This window comes from Colias eurytheme, chromosome 1 (assembly GCF_061535395.1).
Source record: "Colias eurytheme isolate Ceu_HAF_F1 chromosome 1, ilColEury1 Martin Lab GWU primary, whole genome shotgun sequence".
Taxonomy (NCBI): domain Eukaryota; kingdom Metazoa; phylum Arthropoda; class Insecta; order Lepidoptera; family Pieridae; genus Colias; species Colias eurytheme.
The window spans coordinates 3649300-3671876 of record NC_142980.1 but is presented as its reverse complement, the minus strand read 5'-3'; the positions used below and the strand labels follow the sequence as shown (position 1 = coordinate 3671876).

General features: G+C 30.0%; 2 protein-coding genes across 2 annotated transcripts in view; both read left to right on the top strand.

Annotated features, from left to right (window-relative positions):
* The first annotated feature begins 1198 nt into the window (after window positions 1-1198).
* On the top strand, window positions 1199-9411 carry LOC149910952 (uncharacterized). Its single transcript, XM_090104707.1, has 6 exons — window positions 1199-1225; window positions 6197-6400; window positions 6598-6666; window positions 6839-6982; window positions 7467-7540; window positions 9303-9411. The coding sequence occupies exons 1-6, from the start codon at window positions 1199-1201 to the stop codon at window positions 9394-9396; spliced, it is 612 nt and encodes a 203-aa protein (XP_089960833.1). The 3' UTR covers window positions 9397-9411.
* Window positions 9412-10231: 820 nt separating this feature from the next.
* The window catches only part of LOC149910951 (putative fatty acyl-CoA reductase CG5065), a 28195-nt gene continuing 15849 nt past the window's right edge, over window positions 10232-22577 (top strand). The window contains exon 1 of the mRNA XM_090101422.1: window positions 10232-10285. The gene's annotated coding sequence lies outside the window, so the exon portion shown is untranslated. The remainder of the gene's footprint in view (window positions 10286-22577) is intronic.

The window sequence follows — 22577 nt, the reverse complement described above, 5'->3', positions numbered from 1 at the left end:
ATGTAATATTAATCAATACCTTATTGCCTAAAATATAAAAAATATGTGTTATTATAAAAGCCTCCATTTTAAAATGTAGGTACTTGATCACGTAAACTACATATTTTTTCCATCCAGTCCACGAAACTAATTTTGGACCAAAAATATGATGGGCAAAATTAATCACTTTGCCTCAAGCTTTGCCCAGATTAACACTCAGAATTTTTCATTTGTAAGTCGTTCCCTTGGATACCAATATTAATCATTGTGTTAATTTATTTAAAATATATTCATTAATAAAAACAAGTCTCGGTCGCTTGGATTTCCGAAAATAGGCAAGCAATTCGGAAAATTGCTACGTAATTCTTAGCTTTGACAAACCTAATCTCCATTTCCCGCCGAAATTAGAGTGACTCTTGTCGATTTTTTGTAATTACGTTAACAAATAAATCGCGGGCTGATGATAACTGTGATTATCTTTTTGTTTTAATCTCCCGACTAATATAACAAATGAATGGGGTGCGGTGTAATAAATAGTATGGATACACCGCATTTTTATAAATTACTAGCTGCTTCGCGCGGTTTCACCCCCGTGGCTCTTCTCCTGTTGGTCGTAGCGTGATGGTATATAGCCTATAGCCTTCCTCGATAAATGAGCTATCTAACACCGAAAGAATTTTTCAAATCGGACCAGTAGTTCCCGAGATTAGCGCGTTCAAACAAACAAACAAACTCTTCAGCTTTATAATATTAGTATAGATTTTTCTTTAAACAATACAAACGTACCTACATTATAATACATTACCATCAGATACCATCAGAGAAAGCAGGGTCCTGTGTAATTAGGTAAGTATTATTTGTATGAAAAAATAGGAGTGAAAAAATAAATTTTCCTGATATAAGTAGGTACCTATCTAATATATTTTGATAATTTTATGCAACTTTAATTAGAAAACAAGTTACTTTTCACTATTTTTAAGAATGTACTGTGTGTTTATTGAAACACACCTATTAATCTTGGTGGTCTTTAATAACAAAATAAAAGAGCCATTCCCTGTTATGTCTACCCACAGGATTAACTTCGACATTTTATGAAAACACCTTCACAATTGTAACACCAATAAAAAATTTTGATATAAAAAGAGTTTCGTTCAGAAATTTGATTCATAAATAGTGTAGCTATTGTCTTTAAGGGACTAAATTATAGGACACTTGAGACATGCCTTCATCAAATATAATTCTCAGGGTAAGTGTTATTTATAATGACATCATTGTTTGAATATGATTAGTTACACTTGATATACCTACCGAGTATCAATTTAATGCTTACATCGGAATTTGTATTTCTCCTTTTTATTATTGTAAAACGATACTTACAATATCATCTAGGTACTGAACGATCATAAGAAATACAAACATATAATCACGTTTCCATAAGTAATGGCATTTTATTGAGTAAAAATAATAATTCAACGTTTCAATTAAATTTTGAAAAATTTTAAATCAAATTTTACTCGATCGGTCCCTAATCTACACTAATATTATAAAGCGAGGAAAACTTTGTTTGTTTCATTGTAATGAATAGGCTCATAGTCATAAACTACTTGACCGATTTTAATTTTGTAAATACAAAAGTTGTAGATCTTTTTATTACCTACAACTTTGCCATTGAACTTTTTTCCGTAGGACTTGTGGTTTTGTCGGAAATCGAGAGAATCCATTTTTTTCTCTTAAAAGCTCCCCCCTCCCACTTCCCGAACTCGGATTGACCGTAATTTATTTTTCCTCTTATTTTTATCATATTCCCCTCCTTTTCTAATGGGTTTCATCCTACTGCGATTTTTTTTGTTTCAAAAATTATCTACTCTAGTCTATAAACGAATAGTCGTGTATAATCTCCTCCTACTCCTTAACTTTAGAAGTTGACAGTGGGGCAATTTCATTTTGTTTTAAAAATTGCATTTGCACATAGTTACATAGATCAATAAAATAATTATAATCATAGATAATAACTAATAAGTCTTTAGGTAGGTATACCTTTTTACAAGAATCACATCCTTTTTATAATGTGTACTGTTTTTTCACTATTAGCATAAACATGTATTCATTGAAAATATTCGTACTTAAATAATACCTAACAATTCGTGTGAAGTCCGATTAAAATAGAAAAACGCTGGATTATCTTATTTATCTAAATTATACATGCGAAATTAATTCCTCAGTAACTCATACTCTTAGATCATTAAGCTCATACTGAAGTAAAATATGTATTTAATATTAAGCAAATCTACGACAAAATAAAAAGATATGATTAAAATAATAAAAATAAAATATGATTTATTAGGATAATGTTAATGATGATATAAAATTTCATTGTATTCAGAACAAGCGGTCCTCCCCGGCTTCGTCCGTGGTACTCTACATAAGAACCGTCCTTGGACTTCCACAAAACATAAAAAAAGAATTATCGAAATAGGTTCAGCAGTTAAGATAAAAATATACATAAATCTTACAGACATATTAATATTAGTACATAATAAGACAATTTTATGCAATAAATTAGTTATTAAGGGCCGATTTTTCAATGCTTGGTTAAAACTTATCCGTCCATTAAAGTATTACATATATATATTACACAAATGACACGATATTATTTAAATGTCACGTAAACTGTCAAAAACGGGCAATTAGAATACGTTTTTAAAATGGTAGTTTTACACATTATTCGACGAATAAGTTTTAACCAAGGATTGAAAAATCAGCCCTTAGTTAAATATTTATTTATTAAGCGGATAAGAAATCTATTGATTTTTTTGTAAAATTTAAGTTCTTATAAATAGATATCTACGAAGCATACTTACTTAATTTTTTCCACCTTCGATCTCAAGGGTATGCACTCATCGCCTGCGTCCTTTTTCGACATTTTCAGCTTTTTAAACACATCCATTTTTACGAATTATATCCCCTGTAAAAGATATTTATTAAATACATATAATATATGGATACAAAACAGTAAATACAAATCCAAAATAAATTATTAGTACAATCGTAATCATTTATAAGAACAGATTATGCGGTTTGTAATTCAATATTGTTTATATTAATTAATGTTTTAAAATGTAGAATTCTGTAAATATCAGTTACTATAATGCTATGCTAAATATTTTTGTATAAAAATTAATCACCGAAATATTTGTACACATATAACTTCAAAACGTCTAGGTACTTCAAATTGGATAAATTTAATGAGTTCGTTATTGTCAAGAGAATAGATTTTGTATAAAAAAAAATGTAAAAAAATATTTTACAGATAAAAATTTTGAAAATCTTCCAAAAAGAAAATATACCCGCGAATCGCTAGTTTATGCCTAATATAAGTATGTTTCCTGAAAAATAAATGTCATAATATTAGGTTAACACAAATAACATAAAATCCTCCAAACATCTTAAGAAATTAGAAGCATACCATTTATTTAATATTAATTAATCTGTACCTACAGCCCTTTAGTTTATGTGAGCAAAAATTGTCTGTCCGTATTAGGACTGTCCTAAAATTCATTCAAAAACCACACTACTAAAAGCATTACGTTTCGGAAGCTATTCTAGCTGCAGTAAGGCGGAAATCTGCTGATCTAGATTATTGAATGTAATCCATATAAATTACAAATATAATAGTTTACGTAATTACAATATTCCGATTGTTTATCGGCGGTGATCACCTTACATCAAGTGCATCGCATGCTCTTTTTCTGGTTGTTATAAAAACAAATCTAAGTTTCATTTGCTTTATGTTATATAATAAATCCATAATATGTTTTATAATAAATCCATAATCTTTTTCTAATCGTAATCGTTAATTATATTTTATAAATAAACTATTGGTCCGCCCCGGCTTCGCCCGTGGTACATATTTAGTACCCTATGTCCTTCTCCTGGCTCTAAACTACCTCCCTGCCAATTTTCAGCTAAATCGGTTCAGCCGTTCTTGAGTTATAAGTGGAGTAACTAACAAGACTTTCTTTTATATATATATAGATATAGATCTAAATCCGATATTTTAAAACATCGATATAGGCGATTGTCAAAATTAAAAAAAATATATTAATACCTACATAAATGGCATAATATTTGCTCGCAAAATTGCACGAACCATATTCGCCATTGTAACCGTAGAAGATCAATTTTCAAACGTATTATTGGCCGTGACGTATCAATTAAATAACAATAACATATCTGTCATATTCTCGAAAAATTACAGTAAATACAGATCAAATTTGTATGGTATCACCATTCGCCACGTGGAATCCAACAAAACTTTGCGAAAATTTATTGCGAATTTACAACTTTGAAACCGACTTTCTAGGGTTTATTTCTGTGTTGCAACATAAAAAAGGACTTACTTGTTTACTGTAGCGGTGCGATGTATTTTTCTACTGATCGTGTATAATATTTTACACTATATTTTGCCTACACGTCATTTCACTGCTTAGGATCCTTTCTACCCTACATTACTCACTTCATCACTTGATGCGTGCAATGTGTAATTCTTGGGTCACACTTTTGACCGCAGGTATGGTGAACAATTTAACAACTGTCAACTATAATTATTCATTGCTGAACACCTTCGGGTCTTTGTTAATCATTTATTTTTATTATACAAAAAATACTTTTTTTGGATTCATTTATGTATCGTAGGTAAACTAAGGAAAATATTTTTTTTCTCAAATTTGTTTCTTAAAACTATTTAGATTAATACATATTTTATTCCTAACAATTAAAATAACAGTAGTTTCTCATTGCATAATATTATGTACTTGTTACATCAAATTGCTGACGATTAACCTTTTAAAAATACATATGCAATTACATATGCAAAAATACATACTTTTAAAAATATATAAGTATTATGTTTTATAATTAATTACTCTGTCAAAAAAGCGTGTGAAGAATATAACATTATTGTATTGCTAATTAATGAATTATATGTAGGAGTAGGTATATAATATATAATATTATTAAATTATATATTAAAGATAACTAGAACCAGCCTAAAGCGTCAGTTACACCATATTATAACTCAATAGAGGCCTAACGAATGTTAATATTTTTGGTTTGACGACATGATTACGATTATCATTAAAAAAAATAACAGTATGGGGCTAAGCCGGGATCAGTGCCTTGTAACTAATCTATCTACACTATTATTTAATTAAAGTATCTATATACTAATATAATATACAATAATATAATACCAAAGGTTTGCTCGCTCTTGAATCCTGCGCGGCAACGGATGCCAATCAAAGCACGACCCAGTGGGGACTAATCAACTATGAGACGGGGACACGCTTACTCCGTTTGAAACATAATATAATTTTGGCATCGTATTTCAATCATAACAATCTCTTTGTTTCCAATTAAGTTTCCAATAAATGCAGACTTACAAATTCTGCCCGATTTTATTGTGTGTCGTGAGAGGACTCAGCAATATTTTTTTTTTAATTTTGTCATATAATAGTATCGAATTATCGAATTAAAAAGAAATAGGTGAACGCAATAAGATGTTTACTATTTAAATTTAATTTATATATTAATATAATGTTAAAAACATTATGGAATAAGATTGTACTTTAAGGTACTTAATTTCTCTTTTTCTTTTTCTTAATAAATTTAACAAAACCTATAGAACCTACCAAAGCCCACGTCTTAGTTTAATTGAAGTGAACGTAATTATAATCATTATAATATATTTAATTTCAACGAATTACGATAACAATAATATTACCAATAATCCTTTTACACAGCATATCGCAATATGTTTGTTATTCGTTTTTGCTAATCTAAATGTAAGGCGGTAAAACCATACTGCTTTAATTCATAGATTTAATTTTTCTCTAAGCGATAATATGAGGTTTTGTGTCGCTTACAGAATAATTTCTTTTATTTAAGTATTTGATGGTCAATTGCATTTATGTAAGATATAGAAGTCATGTGTTAAGCTAATTGTTTAAATATTATGTAGTAGCTTAAGTGTGACTCTTAACTAGACATTACAATAACATTAAACTGTAGACACAGATATAATAAACATTCTTATATTTTGATTTCTGTGACTGTAGATAATAATTGGTAATTGCCAATTCCGGATCCCAATCTGTGACTATGAATTATTCCTCTTGACAATAATTTAATGAATGAGTAATAATACTCTTGATCGCAGGTGACCTGCGTAACAGTGTGTTTGGCGGGAACATTGCTAGCGTACCGCGAGGACGCAGCCCAAGACTTCTTCCAGCATGTTCTACGGATCCCCAACCCGGATAAAGTCCTGAACACAATTCTGGGCAGACTTGAGAGGAATCGCCAAATGGCAGCTAGGTTTAAACAGCGCGATAATGAGGAAGATTGCGATGAATCTGCTGAGGTAATATAAAAACTGTCTACGTCTTTTTCACTATTTTTATAAATTTTTTATGATTTATTTTTTATTTAAAAGTTATGTTAAGCTGATTTTGATGTAGTTAATTTGGTAAAAAATAGTAAATGTAACGATTAGAAAATCCAAACTTGTCTACTCTAGCTTCAAACTTTATTAATTGAAAATTGACATCAATGTTTTAGTCACTACCGGAGTACACAGAATCATTACAAGCCTCGCGAGAGAGGGAGATGCGTCAATTGGGTGCTCAGGTAAGAAATGCTGTCCACATTAGTATATTTTACTCTAAGATTTACAGTTCTGAAGAAATTATTAAATGGTCAATTTGTAATTCCCATAACATAATTACATCTATAAATATAATAAATATATACAATTATACCAATTCTGCCTAACACATGTTCCTAAAATGAATGTTCCAAGGCTTTCCAGAAACACTATCCAATTTGCCACTTGGAGAGGAAGATTCAGCGACTGAACACCAATGAGTTCGAGTACCGGCCAGCTTACTATGAGGAGATAACGTGCACCACTTCTGTTGCTGATGAGATTGGAGTTACTAATGAGGTAGTTATTGAGCTGGTCTTGTAGAAAAACTAGCTATACCTGATTCATCCGCGGAAAAATGAAATTTCTATAGCTCATGTGTTATTGTGATATATTACCTAGTACTCTAAAGTTTTATCAAAATACAGCGTATATAGTGATAGAGTAACAAACATCCATAGTCCAAACATTCTTACAAACTTCCGCGTTTGTATTAGGATGGGTGATCATAATATAAGAATGAACTGAAAATGTTTATGTTTCATTTTTATGTTTCTTTATTTGAGAAGGTTAATGGAAAATTTTGGGTTTACCGTTTATTTGTTGTTATTGAAAATGAAATGAAAATTAAATACGCGATTGTTTCCAACGAGATTTGGAACCCTTAGGATTGAAATTTTCCTCTTCATATTATTTTCAGTAAACATACCCCATAGAACTACGCTAAGGTTATTTTTATTTAAATAATAAATAATATTATTAATAGTGGAAATAAATGTTTCAGATATGCTCGAGTCTTGGATTCTCATGCGTACAGTGGAACAAAACTATACATTTAACACGAAGACGGTATTCCAGGTAAATAATCTACTCTTTTATGTATTCTCTTTAATGTGGTATTAATTAGAACCTTATAGTAATTTAACTTGAGTTCATTCTATCTACACGAGACGTATTTGCTAAGATTATAAAAAAGGGTTTCTGTTTTGCTAGACTTAAATTTAAATAATTGTGAATAACCATTATATAGATACTTGATTACAATTAATCAATAATATATAATAGTTGACTTGTAGAAATATAATCGAAAGGTCATTCATTCAAAGTTCAATACCCGAAGCTCACTAATGAGAACTGTCCCGGGCTGGCAGGACAATTCGAAGATAAATAACATTCGAGAAAAAGAAATTCACCCTCTCCAAGAGACATTGTTTTTGTTTTAACAAAAATAAGATACAAAATTGATTCATTTGTATTTTCCTCGCTAATTACCAGGTTTTCTGGTAATTAATGTTTATTTTTCAATTTATAAATAGATGCTTTTACAGACTTAACTAACTGATACTATGGTCATATTTTATTGGCACTAAACTTAATTTATTAAATTTATAATTAATTAAAGGTCTTTGACACAGCAATACATCATCATAGGTCAACAGTTTTAAAATACTGTTGTTGCACATTTGTCACTTTCGAGTACTTCTCTATACTATGTTCCATAGAAATACAATGTATTCGTGTGGGTATAAGTAATTCTTGCTTTACTTAAATCTTAAGAGGACCTTAATTCATTTGTTACAAATATACAAAAAAAACTCAACATTGTTCTAATTTCCGTTAGTTCATCAATTCTAATTTCCGATATAATTCTAAAATGTATCATCATCATAATAAGGAACATGCATATTATCCGTATTGACCGCCTCCTTGGTACAGTGGTTGACGCGTGAGCGTAGAACCAAGGGGTCCCGGGTTCGATTCCCGGTGAAGACGAAGAAAAAAAAATGTCTCGGTCTGGCAGGACACAGAAGGCTGATCACCTACTTGTCCCTAAAGAAAATCGATCAGTGAAACAGATGTATGAATAATGCATCTGCCCCTTACCCCACTAGGGGACACGGGACTTCACTATAATATTATCCGTAGTATTTTATTATTAGTCTGTGATATTATGTAACATCTAATACCAAAATGCCTAATACGTTAACATTAGAGCCTCCAAGAGAACACTCACGGTAAAAATTCTATTGCAGTTGCACTTGGTCTAGTTCTCAGTCTTGCTCGGTTCGCGTTTTATCGATCAAAGTTGGCACATTTTTATACCAACGTAGCTCGCCTACTGACGTCGTGAGAGCCGACTGCATTAACGAAATTGAAAATATACTGTTTTCATTTGAACAGCGGTAGCTTTTTTAATCATGACCAAGAAAAGCAGCATCACTATTTAAAACGTTAGTTTTTGTCAGTGGACAAACAATTTCATCATAATAGTAGAAGATAGGTTTTTTATTCATTTGCATCTTTCTAGACGATTGACAGAATTTAGATCAAATTCTGAACATTCCTACCCATATTTTTTTATGAATATTTCCCTATCAATGCTGAGAGCCAATTAGTCAGTTATTCGTATATACTTGTCATAGCGTTATTTTACAAATACGAACATAAAACAGTTAAGTCACTTATGTATAATCTTTTATACTGGATACTCAATTTAGGCTACAGTCTACCTATATAGCAGAGTACACAGGCAGAGTATCATAAAATCACCACAGTAGATCACGCTACCACACTGCCACAGTAACCATGGCAACCGCATACAGATGACTATATTTTGCAGTGACTGCTGGGAGACCCTGACGATGGTGATCCCTGCTGGCTGCGAGTGCATGTGGCCGGTCCACAAACTCGGCGACATGTCCCTCCACGTATAGACCCCACGACCCCAACTAACCATTATTATATAGCGACAAGTTGTGATAAATGTTTTTATTTCCTGTTATTCGTAACCAGTGATTTATGTTAAGTAATTTATTTGGCTATTCGTGTTATTAAAGTTTGAGAATAGCATATTGTGTTTTCTTTTCATTTCCTGTGCAGAGGGGCTTTGATTAATTTGGCACATTTTTTTTTACAAGAACTAGCTAAGACCGATAAGCTAAGCTAAATCGTTGGTTCTTTATACGCTAATTTGTCCACTTTATGTAAACTTTTATAAATTTCTACTGTCACGGTGTTCACTGAACAAAAAAAAAATATAGTCAAAATGAGATCCTCTTCCTTTTCTTTAAAGCCGTGGAACCTCCTCATTTTTTAAGCTTAACCGATTTTTATGAAATGTTTTGTTAAGGTTCGATAGCGAAAAACTTTTTTAAGTTCCTGAAATATAAAGGTGTCCTCTCTAACTTCGTTTTGCGGGTCAGCTAGTAGAGTTTTAAAAACAATATTATACATACTTTGTTTAATGTATGCTAAAACACGTAATTAAATAAATAAAAACTACAATTACAAGATTATAATCTACTGTCATTATGAATTATGTACCATTATTTATAAAGGTCAAGAGGTTAAAAATTAACACTGTTAAATACCTAAGACACGAGCAAGTACGTAATACAATAGTTAAATAAATAAGGTAAATAAACATGTAATCCGGAAGAAAATCCCCGCAAATCAGTCACAATTGCTAAAGCTAATTAATGTATGATAATGAGGCGAGGACCACCTTACTACTAGATCACAAATATTTTATGTAGACGCAACCTGGCCAGCAAGCCAGTCGAGCAGTGCGTTGCGACGAACCTTCACGACTTATTCTAACGTGTGAGTATATAATACAACTATATTTTATTTAAACTTTGAATATTTTGGTGGCAATTCCGTTTAAACATTTTGTGCTGCAATTTTTTTTTGAGATGAAAAATGTGATAACCAATAATCATGTTTAAAATTGAGATACATAAACAAACATTGCTGCGGTTTAACATGCAATATTTATTTTTATATATCAAGGACTATTGGTATAAACTAATTTTTATGTATAAATTATTTTTAAAAGAAAAAGAATTAAACGGGTGCGTATGAACTTATTAAAGAAATCATCGAGTGACTTCTTTAGATCTCTATCCCGAGGAAGACCAATGGGAATAGGATTTATTTTAAATTAATATAACTAATTGCATAATACATATAAAAAAATCATGATTATTTCTTACTTAAATTTTAGATTCAACCCAATCAATTAATACCTAACTGAATTTTTTTATTTACTTAAACTAGTTTCGTAAAATAATTAAATACTTAATCAAGTTTACAATTAGCTGATGAAAATAAACTGCATTTACGATACATCTCAATTATCAATAGCTCTGGAAATGTACTGGCAAGCTTACACCGGAACAAAGTATATTTTTCGTTACACCATTTGGTCATTTATAGTTTCCCGACCCGCGTTATGAAACAAAAATTAGTGAAACCGTTCTGAGAAATAAATCTTAAGATAAACACTCGTTTAATTTTAATTAACCGTCTTCCAAAACAACAAGAGGAGGTTATTTGTTCGTGTGTATATGTATGTATGTTTTTCGATATCTATAGCAATTCTGAAGAGATTTTAATTTAAATTTGCTACAACTTTCACCGTTCGATTTATATCAATATTCTTTTATTTAAATCTAACACAAGTCATACAAGATTCGGCTTTAAATAATAATTAAGATAACGGTTTTATATGTATGTCGATTATCTAAAGATTATCATAACCAACTAGTTTTTCTTATGGGCTTTGCTCTCGTGTTCCTTACGTCATTTTGAGATAGATTTTGATTTTAAGCGAAAAATAAACCATGCTCCTCATCTATTTAAAATCCGTCCCAAAATAATAGACGAATTTAAATTCGTATACTTTAATGAATTTATTGTAAATAATTAGTAGTAAGTATTTAATGACTCAAATAAATAACTACTCGATTTCCAATATCTTTCAAATTGAATCTAAACAAAATTGTGCACACGCAAAATATAAATAGTATAGGTATAATGGGACTTTTTTGTAAATAGTCAATTGGATTCACTAAAATAGCGCTTTTTATGATAACTTATAGCTTCTTTTGCTGAGCGAACTTACACGGTGTTTTTATCAAACTAGTTCAAAGATGAAATTAAGGACCTGAATTGTTGTACCTATATAATTATATATGTAATGTAAAAAAATATGATTGCCTTAAGATCCTCAATCTCCGTGTAACACTATAAACAAATAACAAATAATTCATTTTAAATTTAACTAACAGGATAAAAAATGCTGTAAATAATATGTATTGTTGTATATTTTGTTATGATGACTCTGTTATGTCAATAAATAACATTGTCAATTTGTATTCAATCAGTCCGTTAAATGCGGTGTAATTCGCTTTGATTCCATTTAGTCCAATTTTATCCAATTAGTTTAAAATATGACATGAATATAATTTAGCATAAATAATACGGCTTTAATATATAAGTTTAATTAATTTTTCGAATTTTTAATTTGGATTGGGTTAACTTTTAAATATGTGTGTATTTTAATTAAGTTGAATGTAAGAATAAAAAGATTATTATTAAATATAAGTTCATATTTAATATAATATTTTGGTTGCTAATAAATATTTTACGTTGCGAAATGCGAATACAATTATTGCAAATACAGCGAATTTGTACAGAAATACACATATTATTATTATTTGTATCTATATATCTTACAAACATGTGTATAGAATATATACTTAGCTTTCTATTACTAATATAAATAGAGCATGTACAAAAAAATTATTCATTTAATCAGAATGTTATTTTTTTTATTCTGATATAGAATAAAAATCGTATTAGAAGATGTAGTTTAGTCTTCTATCAATGCCCATTAGCTAATTTACACAATTGAACTGATATTTTCTCATAGAATCTGAATAAAATAACAAAAAGTATTTTGCATTTAATTAATTGATTTTAATTTTCCTGTAGGTACGTTTAATTTGTTTGTTAGATTTTACAATTTATTTAATTTGTTAAAGATTTCATGTTAAAATATAATTGTATAGTACCTACCTATTTTAAAATTTATATTACCAATTTTGAAAATGTAACTTTATTTTAAAAATATATTTTTAGTGAATGCTTTAGTCAGTCTTTAAATTATACTTTTATAAACTTGGGGACTACTTATATTTTAAACTTTAATTGTACCATCCTCTCAAACTGGATAAAAACTAAACTAACTAAACTAAAAACATAAATAAATTCTTATGTTATGTATTTGAATTTGAACAATAACCGCAGTAGTTTAGTGCGAGTATTATTATTCATAAATTGACATTTGACATATATACAAATACCAACATAATAAATAATAATCACTAAACTCTATTGAAATAAAACAGGTTTTACTCAATAGATCTATCTCCAAACTCAAACTCAAACTCAAACATTTATTTATTCAATTAGACTTCGTAAGCACTTTTTAAACGTCATTACTCATTATAGGTACATATATTTTTAACATTTACCACCGATTCGGAAAGCAGTATCTACGGAGGAGAACCGGCAAGAAACTCCATATTTTCTCTTTTTAATCATGTCAGTTTTACAATTTAATTTTACAAATTACATAAGTACTCCCATTTACTTATTTTGGTATATTAAGAACTAGCTGCGCTCCGCGGTTTAAACCGCGTGGCTCCGCTCCTGTTCGTCTTAGAGTTTTGATATATAGTCTACAGCCTTCCTCGAGAAATGGGCTATCTAACACTGAAAGAATTTTTCAAATCGGACCAGTAGTTCCAGAGATTAGCGCGATTTAACAAACAAACAAAGCCTTCAGCTTTATAATATAAGTATAGATTATTTGAGTTCACACCCACGCAAAGGCTTTTTTACACGCTTTATATTAGCTTCACCTGTATGTTTGTAACCGACTGTATGTTTGTAACCGACTTCTTTGGGCGCGATTTTGACCCACTCTAAACGGCCAGATTTCGTTCAAACTTTGTAGATTTATTGAGGACCGATGACAATACAATAATTTGATAAAATTTTCTATTTTTTAGTTCGGTTTTCTACGAAAAGCGTGTTTTTTAGTTTTTTTAAACTACATATTATTATTTATAAGTAGACCAGAGTTTAAGGTAACCGAAGACCATTTAAGTGTTATATTTTATATGGCATTGGTACTAGAGTACCTAACCTTATTTAGTTAGTTGTGAGGTACCTAGCAACGTAATGCTAATTAAGGGTAAAGTTCAAACAATTTTCCTCTCGATCTTACAATTGGTGACATATACATACAATTTGTAGCGTCTACTAGTCTTTCAAATTCATTTTTCTTCGTCATTTTAAACCCCGTTCTTTGAAGCATTACGTACATTATTTTCTTATTACATTAAATCGAAAAGACTTCATTATCATCTACTAAAGTATTTTAAACTCAAACTCAAAATAAATCGTGACTTGATTATCATAGGTATATCGAATTCTTTCAAACTTAATCTCAAACTCAATGAAGCCAGCTTTATCTAGGGCAGTGTATGTTAACTTGTGTGATATGGGTCGCGACCCACCTTTGATCGCGCCTCGCGGCCTTCGGATTATAGGGAAATTGTTTTGATTCATCATACTTATACGAACAAAATAACTATACTAGGTTTTGCTAATACAAATACGTAGTGTACACGCGCATCTCACTGTATCTTTATAAAAACCATAATATCTTGACCTCCAGGGTCAAATCAGATCAATAAATGTAAATCAAATCTAATCAAATCAACCAGTTTCAAAACCATGTTATCAATTTACAAACATATTATATATATAGGTACGAATTACGATGCATTTGATCAATTCACAAATATATTATTGCGTACTAAGAATATTCCGTGGTTCTCAGTAATGACGGTTTAAAAGTACAAAACATAAAAGCCTTTTACCTTTTGTTTCATTATTCTATAGCCCTAAATATAATCACTTTCGTTCAAAAGAAACGAGGCACACTGTTACTACAACACTATGTCCAAAACAAAGGTAGAAAAACTCATTTCGGTAACTTTAGATAAGTTATCTTAACGAGATTTACTCAAAGGTTAAAGAAAGTTTTTTTTCTTTGTTTTACCAGTTGGCAGTTACCTTTTCATAAATGTTATGATTAGGTAATTTAAAAAGGATGTATGTTCTTATATGGTTATAAACTCAAAGATAGGCTTAAAATGTATTCCTCATTAATTAAAATATTTAAAGATTTGTATTTTTATTTTGTAATTTTGCTCAAATACTATGACCAACAACCATAATGTTTATCGTCTGGTTTACTTGCGGAATAACATTTACCGGTAATTATCCAATAAAATTCTGCCTGAGATTCAGAAATCACGCACATTTTAAATTCACTTATAGGTACTTATTAGAACTCTAGTCTAGTACAAACCAGCTTACCGCCCGCGGCTTCGCCCGATTTGTCTAAAACCTAATAAATTATATACTTAAACCTTTCTCTTAAATTACTCTATCTATTATAAAAACCGCATCAAAATATGTTCCGTAGTTTTAAAGATTTAAGCATACAAAGGGATATAGGGAGAGAGAAAGCGACTTTGTTTTATACTATGTAGTGATGAACCAATTGTTTAAAAAGGATTATCATCTATAGGTATGTACATATAAGTCATTAATCGTGGGAACATATTATTATGTAGGTATACCACAGTATATATATATACCTATAGTTCGTGGAACAATCAATAAATTAGAAACGGTCCATTTCGTTCCCTTCTAATTCATTTCTTCCATGTAATTCGGACAGTCTTTTCTCTAGAAACCGTTATGTAACGGTATGAGATGGAGAAACGTATCTATCTATGTTTTTGAAGGTAGGAAATATAACGAACCTTTCAAAATCACATGTAGACATGATGACACCTAGAGGTAATCCGTGTTTTTATCACAAGAAATTAAGGAAGAATCGTAAGAATACATATATGAAGACATTATGGATGCTCATTGCTCATAATGTAAAGTTAACCTTATTCCTTTAAAGATACATTCGTCTGGAATGAGAAGAACCTATGCGCAGAAGATATAGTTACTAGTTAGTATACTGTAAGTATGAACAGAAATCCCTTTCATATTACATTAAAATGGGAATTGGGATATGTATTTAGAATTTAGAATAAGACAAGCCGTACGCCCCGGCCGCGGCTCCACGCGAGATAACCTCGAAAAAAACAATAAGTAACTATTTTATTTTCTAAAGTAAACTAAGTAAGAATTCAGAGATTATGTATTACGAATTGAGGAATTCCTTGTTATAATATTAATAACATTAATTAAAACCGTTTAAAAAATAAGCTCTCGTTGTATCTCAGCATATCAATAGATATTTCTTTACACGGATATCTCGACATCAAGATACAGTGACACAATATAAACGCAATTGAACTTAGCAAAAAAATATTTTACAATAGAGATAGTTGAATAAATCAGTTCTTATAAAACATTGATTTTTGGATCGCAGACGTATCACGTGACGCGTTTTACTGCAGTCAGTTAACCTAAATTCAGCCATAAAAAATGTTATATAAATCCTGGAAATGTATTCCGATCCAGTAAATTTTAAACGCTTTAAACTCGTCACAAAAAGCACATGTTAATTATTAAATAAACAGTGCATTTACAAAATTAGATATAATATGTTTAAAAATTAAAAGTTTATTCGTACACTATCATAAACATTTCTAACTTCCATCAAGAAAAAGCATACAAAATTATATTTTGTAAAACGTAAAATATAATTTCTAAAAGTGACAAACTACATGCCCTAGTCTATGTTTACAAACCTAGTTATTATGTAGGATTGCATGTGTAAACAACGGAAACGCAAGGGTTTTAATTAGTACAGCTCTTCATAATTGAAATCCTACAATGAGTAACGCAATGCTAAGATGGAGGAAGATATCAAAAGTATATTGCAATATCTTTAAGTAGATTTAAACTTACAATGTAGCCATTTTTATTTGGTCTTAATAATTGTTAGTGGCAAAATTTAATAATGCGTAATAATAGAATGTATTCTTACTAAACCAAAATACTGTACTGTGTACTGTAACTGTACTTAGGTAGGTACTTGTAAATTATTCTTAACGATAACTTATATTTCTATTTTCTAGCTTGCCTTTTTGCTTGCATGCATTTTAAAACTTTCTTGAATTATATTTTATGTAAGTCACATAATTCTGGAACTTTACATTTAATTTTGGATACAAATGTTTTTATAAAGACCCCCCTCATCACACCCCTACCCTACATACTAAAATTCATATTCAAATTTAAATACATAATTCGTATTTAAATAACGTTTACATTCATATCGAAAGAATAAGCTGGATGCATGCATTTAGCTTTCTATACCGATGAGCGTGTAGAATTGTTCTTATATGCTAAAGAAGAACATTATATTCTATCATCTATGTCAATACAAGTTTTTCCATGGACTTTTTCCTTGTAAGGAAACTAAGACTACACGTTGATAAGCCTTGTTCTCGGATGGGATATTGCCTTTTGTAAAGAGGATGTTTGACAGTCTGTTTGTCTGTTAGATAATTGTTCGCATTGATACTTATTTTAGGAAGATATTTCTTGATTATGTATTTCGTCAGCATGCATTTAAACTTTAAATAAGAAATAATGAAATTATTTAAAAAATCTGAAAATCTGTATTAAAAAATAGGTATGTTACGAGAAGCCTTTTCGTCATGACCGTACATTCAAAACCTAGGCGGACTCGGAGCGTCCAGGAAAATGACTACGTTAGGTACGTACGTTCAGTAGACCTAGATAAACAAAAATTTATTTATTTATATTTATTACATTAAATTAATTATAATTCGGTGTCACTCATTAAAAAACATATGTATACATAATTTCTGTAAATACATAATACATACAATACTGTAAGGGATAAAAACTTTCAATGGATATTTCTCGCAATTTGTATTCATAATATTCTAAAGCTATGTACGTATATAATGTTTATGTGTAGGTATATATTATATACATTGGTACAGACATCTCTATTTACACTATAATAAAATATGTAAATGAAAATGTTATCCGTGATACGCATAAATGCACTTAAAATGGTTAATATTTGTGCTAAAAATCCTTCACACAAGGCTATGAACGGACCAAGACCTTATTTCTAAACAGAATAATTCATATTATGGTATTTATTTAACTTTGAGCGGAGTTGAGCAAGTGTCGTGATAATGTTTATAGTGTGGTGAAATATTATTGACATTTTTTATCATATCATTATGTTTTTTTATTAATATGTAAGACATAGAATATATCCATGATGTTAAATTATCCACGTAATAAATAAATAAAAAAATACTTTATTGTACAATGCACAGATATAAAATACAATAACATACAAAATGTATCTTCACCGTACAAATTGGCGGCCTTATCGCTTTGAAGCGATTTCTTCCAGGCAACCACGTAATCATCTAAAAAGTATTTAAAATACTCAAAAATTAGAATGTAAACTCGTCATAATATGTTGCTTAATTATTACTTCAAGCTTTACTCATATGCATAGTTAATTATTCGTATAAAATCATATTAATTTTTTAACGCCAAGACCTAGAACAAAGAATAATTTAAATTATTGTTGGTTTTCTAGTGAAATGGTTATGCCATATGACATACCGACAGACTGATCTGATGAAATTACACTTTGCAATGCAGCTACGGATCTAGAATGGTGGCTACGAACGTAATGGAAAAAAAAGTTAAATAAGAAATGCAAATTAATATTTAAATAATACAAACAATAGGAGTTTTATATGAAAATTTTAGCTTTCTAGCTATCACGGTTTTTGAGATACAGTCTGTAGATAGACAGACAGACAGACACCGAAGTCTCAGTAATAACGTTACCTAATATATTCTGCGGTAATAGCTAGGGTCCCATTTTTGAGATGAATGAGAGAAAATGAGAAAATAAAAACTTTCTTTACACGCGATAATCAGCGTGACACACTAGTTACAAAGTAAGAAATGTTACGGTAATGTGATAGAATGTAATTGCGAAGTACTAATAGTGAGTCGAGATTAATTTGGATGGTTCGAGATAACTAGTCTTGTGGTATCAACATTAAACTAGTTTAATTATTGCAATGCTTTCATTTATACCTTTAATCTACCTATATTTTTTTGCGTTGTGGATCATCTGACATCGTACTATCAAAATATCCCCCCTGTATCGCCTTTTTTCACGATTTAGTGCAGATTTACAGTTCGCATTTTTCATTGCTACAAGCTTTTAAAATTTGTGTAGGTTTCATATTTTTCATTAAACCACGCTAATCCTGATTTTGGTTCACCATTGGCATTATTATTTATTTTTTCTCATCCTCCTATACCCACTTTCCCCTTTTCGACCACAGTCGACCCTAACAATAAAACCGCGACATCATTACCTCGAATACCCACTACCCATATAATCCTAATTTTCTGTAATTTAGTTCACGGAGAGTGATTGCGGTAAGAAAAGGGAAAAGCTCCAAATGGGATCATTGACCCTTCGTCATTCACTAAATCACTAGTACACTACAACCGTACTACAAGCAGAGATTACTAAATAGTTGCTCTACAACTGTGGAAGCTCGTAAAATAGCGTGTAAACAGTATATAGTGGCAATAACACGTGCGACATTGACAAAATATGATTACCTAGAAGGTCGGACTACATTCGTTTTTATTATTTATATTACAGTCGTGTTACGTGTACACTGTACAGTTTGTGTATAGTGTGATTTTACCTTAATTTTAATTTAAAATTGTCTATCAAATAAGTTAATGAACTATTGAATGATCTTATAATATAAAAATGAATCGCAAAATGTGTTGGTAAGCGCATAACTCGAGAACGGGTGGACCGATTTCGATAATTCTTTTTTTATTATATTCCTTGAAGTACCAGGATGGTTCTTATGTAGAGAAAATGTAAATATATACCACGGGGGAAGCCGGGGCGGACCGCTAGTACTATAATAAAATTTAAAGAAATACTAGTAAATTTTTTGATATGTATTTAAACTGTAGCTTTTGTCACTATTGTAACGAAAATACTTGCTTTAAAATTTATAGTATATCTTTACCATACTTAGTTGTAGCATACAAGCTAGAATATAAACAGTTCACAGAGAAATTGAAGAAACTATCCATACATTCACAGAACAAGTCGATCAGCTACAATATATAAGTAAATACAACCGCATGAACAGGATCTAAACGAGCTCCTCATTGCCAGTCGTGGAAGACCTTTGAACTTTATTTTCACCATAAGTTTCATAATGTCACGAGTAAACAAAATATACGTTAATACTTATAAGTGTTTAAAAACATTTGATCGAAATTCATGTAATCGTCGTCAATCGTAATTTTTGTTTGATTTTTTTATTTATTTAATTTACTTTTTTTGAAAGAAGAACAAACGGGAGTATTTACATTAAATTGTTAACTTTAATATATTCGTATTATTAGAAATAGAATCATTAATAAAATAAAAGGATATTTCAGTCCTAGCTGAATTCAGATCAATTGCTCTAGTGTATTACAACCGTAATAGATTCGTAATGAACCATAATTTTATAATATAGGTTCACTTTCCGATGTAATTTACTTTGATAACATGGAAATCGACGGCTTGGTTGTAGATTGAGTGTAACATAGCGAGTGGTTAGCTTACAAAGTTGCAAGCAACAGGGTTGGATCTTGTGAATATGTAATCGACTATAAAAATAACTCATTTGAATACTTAGATATTATATAAATAATAAGTCTGGATACATATTTAGGTCACTGGTAATAGAACCTGTGACCTAAATAGGTCCCTGAGAAATAGATACCTGTAACCTGACCAAGTGACCTGAAATCTGAATATGGATCAATCTGTGGCTGTACAATTGTATGATATTTTTATTCCATCTTCTTTGGGTTATGTTGTACTTACTACTTTGATTATGTCAATAAACTTTTATTTAATTTTATTTTTGATTCTACAGATATAATATAACACACGAAATTGAAAGTTAGGTATGATATCCAGAACTTAAATATTAATAATAGATAGATTTTAAAATAAAATTATTTAAAATTTACTTTTCAAAATATTACTTTACAAATCAACTTGTTAACGATTTTTGTTGCTGCAACTAAATACTAATTAGTAATTACACAATACTGTTTAAATCACGTTTAAATACATTTATATAAATTTATATTTGATTTATATTTATTTACATGCTAATTACGTCCCTGTTTATTGATAATGCACGTATTACAGAGTCAACATTATGGCATATTTACTGTAAATTGTAATCAATCTAGTTTTTTGGTTATAAATTGCTAATTTTCTCGTGAGAACTATGATACACGCTCATTATTTTTTGTGAACATAAAACGATTGCCTACATTGGTAATTTATACTAGACAATAGAATATATAACATAAGATTATTTAAACTAGCTGAACTTGCCAATTATGAAAAACATATGATACCTATCTAACTATAATGGTGTTTAATTACGATGTATTTTAGGGCATAAATTCATACAAATCGGATTTCTCAACTTGATTTGGAATTTTGTAAATTTGGTTTTGATTTTCAATGTTGAAACCAAAACCAGTCTTTTTGATAAAACATATTCCCATATTTGAAAATAATAATATTTTTATTTTTATTTGTATCCGTATTCCGTTGTTGAAAGCCAGCGCGTAAGTATATGAATGGTATTTTTTATATCTCTGAAAAACAACTGATTTGATCATAAGTCTCTACTCTACTTATACAAGTTCAAAATTTATGATTAAGAATATTACAAATTATTTTTTTCAGAAAATTTCCAATAGCATAAAATATTACGATTTACGAGTTTTTATATACCTACATAATATTTTTTTATATGCCGAGTGGGCAATAACAATTTCGTTGGTAATGCATATTTTGTTTTCGAAAAATTTAAATAAGTCATTACGAATTGAATCGCTAATATTTTAGGAACTTTATCAAAAAAACCGGCCAAGTGCGAGTCGGACTCGCGCACCGAGGGTTCCGTGGTAGTAAGTTTAAAATTATTAAAAAAATATATATTATGTGATGTAACTAAAAATTTATGGTTTTCGTAATTTTTCCTTTATCTATGCTATAAGACGTTGCTTCGTACCAAATTTCAAGATTCTGAGTTCACGGGAAGCACCCTGTAGGTTTTGATTCCCTTGCAAGTGTCGAAAATTTGCGGCATAAACGGCTGTATCTTTTGATTGCGTTGGCTTAGAAGTTTGATTTTTTCACAGCTTCAAGGGACAGTAGACCTGAGTAATTGATATAAATTTCAGCTTCATACCTCCACGGGTTCCTGAGGAAAAGGGTCTTGACAGACGGACGGACGGACGGACGGACAGACGGACAACAAAGTGATCCTATAAGGGTTCCGTTTTTTCCTTTTGAGGTACGGAACCCTAAAAATCAATTAGGTAAGTAGTTATTTACTTATAAACTTTTTGACTGTAGTACAAATACAATTATTTAATCATAGAATCACTACACACGAAATTCCAAAGCTAATCGTTATCAGGTCATTGCCCAACAAGAGCCTTCACACTCTACTCACAAGAGCTTTGAACCAGTTTTCATATATCAACAATGCAAGTGCCGACTTACACTTGAGTGTATTGATTTATCTGTATAAGGATTTTTGCATGTAAGTTGTGTTTTTAATAAATACAGAAGATTTTTTTTCTGCAGCTTACTAATATACCTACGTAGTATATTATTATTAGTCTGTGCTAATACGTAGTTCAGTTAAATATCGCAATCCTGATTTTGAAGTGATAATTTTTAACCTTTTAATTAGTTATAAGTAAGTAAGTGATAAAAAATTAAATGAATTGGTTTAATTTTTTTTTATATATATTTTTTTATATATACTTATATATATATATATATATATATATATTTATATATTGATACCCATTATTTAATTTCCCACTTGACCCATTGATTTCAAATATTAATAAACAACATAAA

Excerpts from the sequence above, each read along its gene's own strand:
- LOC149910952 (XM_090104707.1), top strand. The coding sequence starts at position 1,199 with ATGCCTTCATCAAATATAATTCTCAGG. Across the intron at positions 1,226-6,196 it reads CATCAAATATAATTCTCAGG|GTGACCTGCGTAACAGTGTG; the intron begins GTAAGTGTTATT and ends TCTTGATCGCAG. Across the intron at positions 6,401-6,597 it reads ATTGCGATGAATCTGCTGAG|TCACTACCGGAGTACACAGA; the intron begins GTAATATAAAAA and ends TCAATGTTTTAG.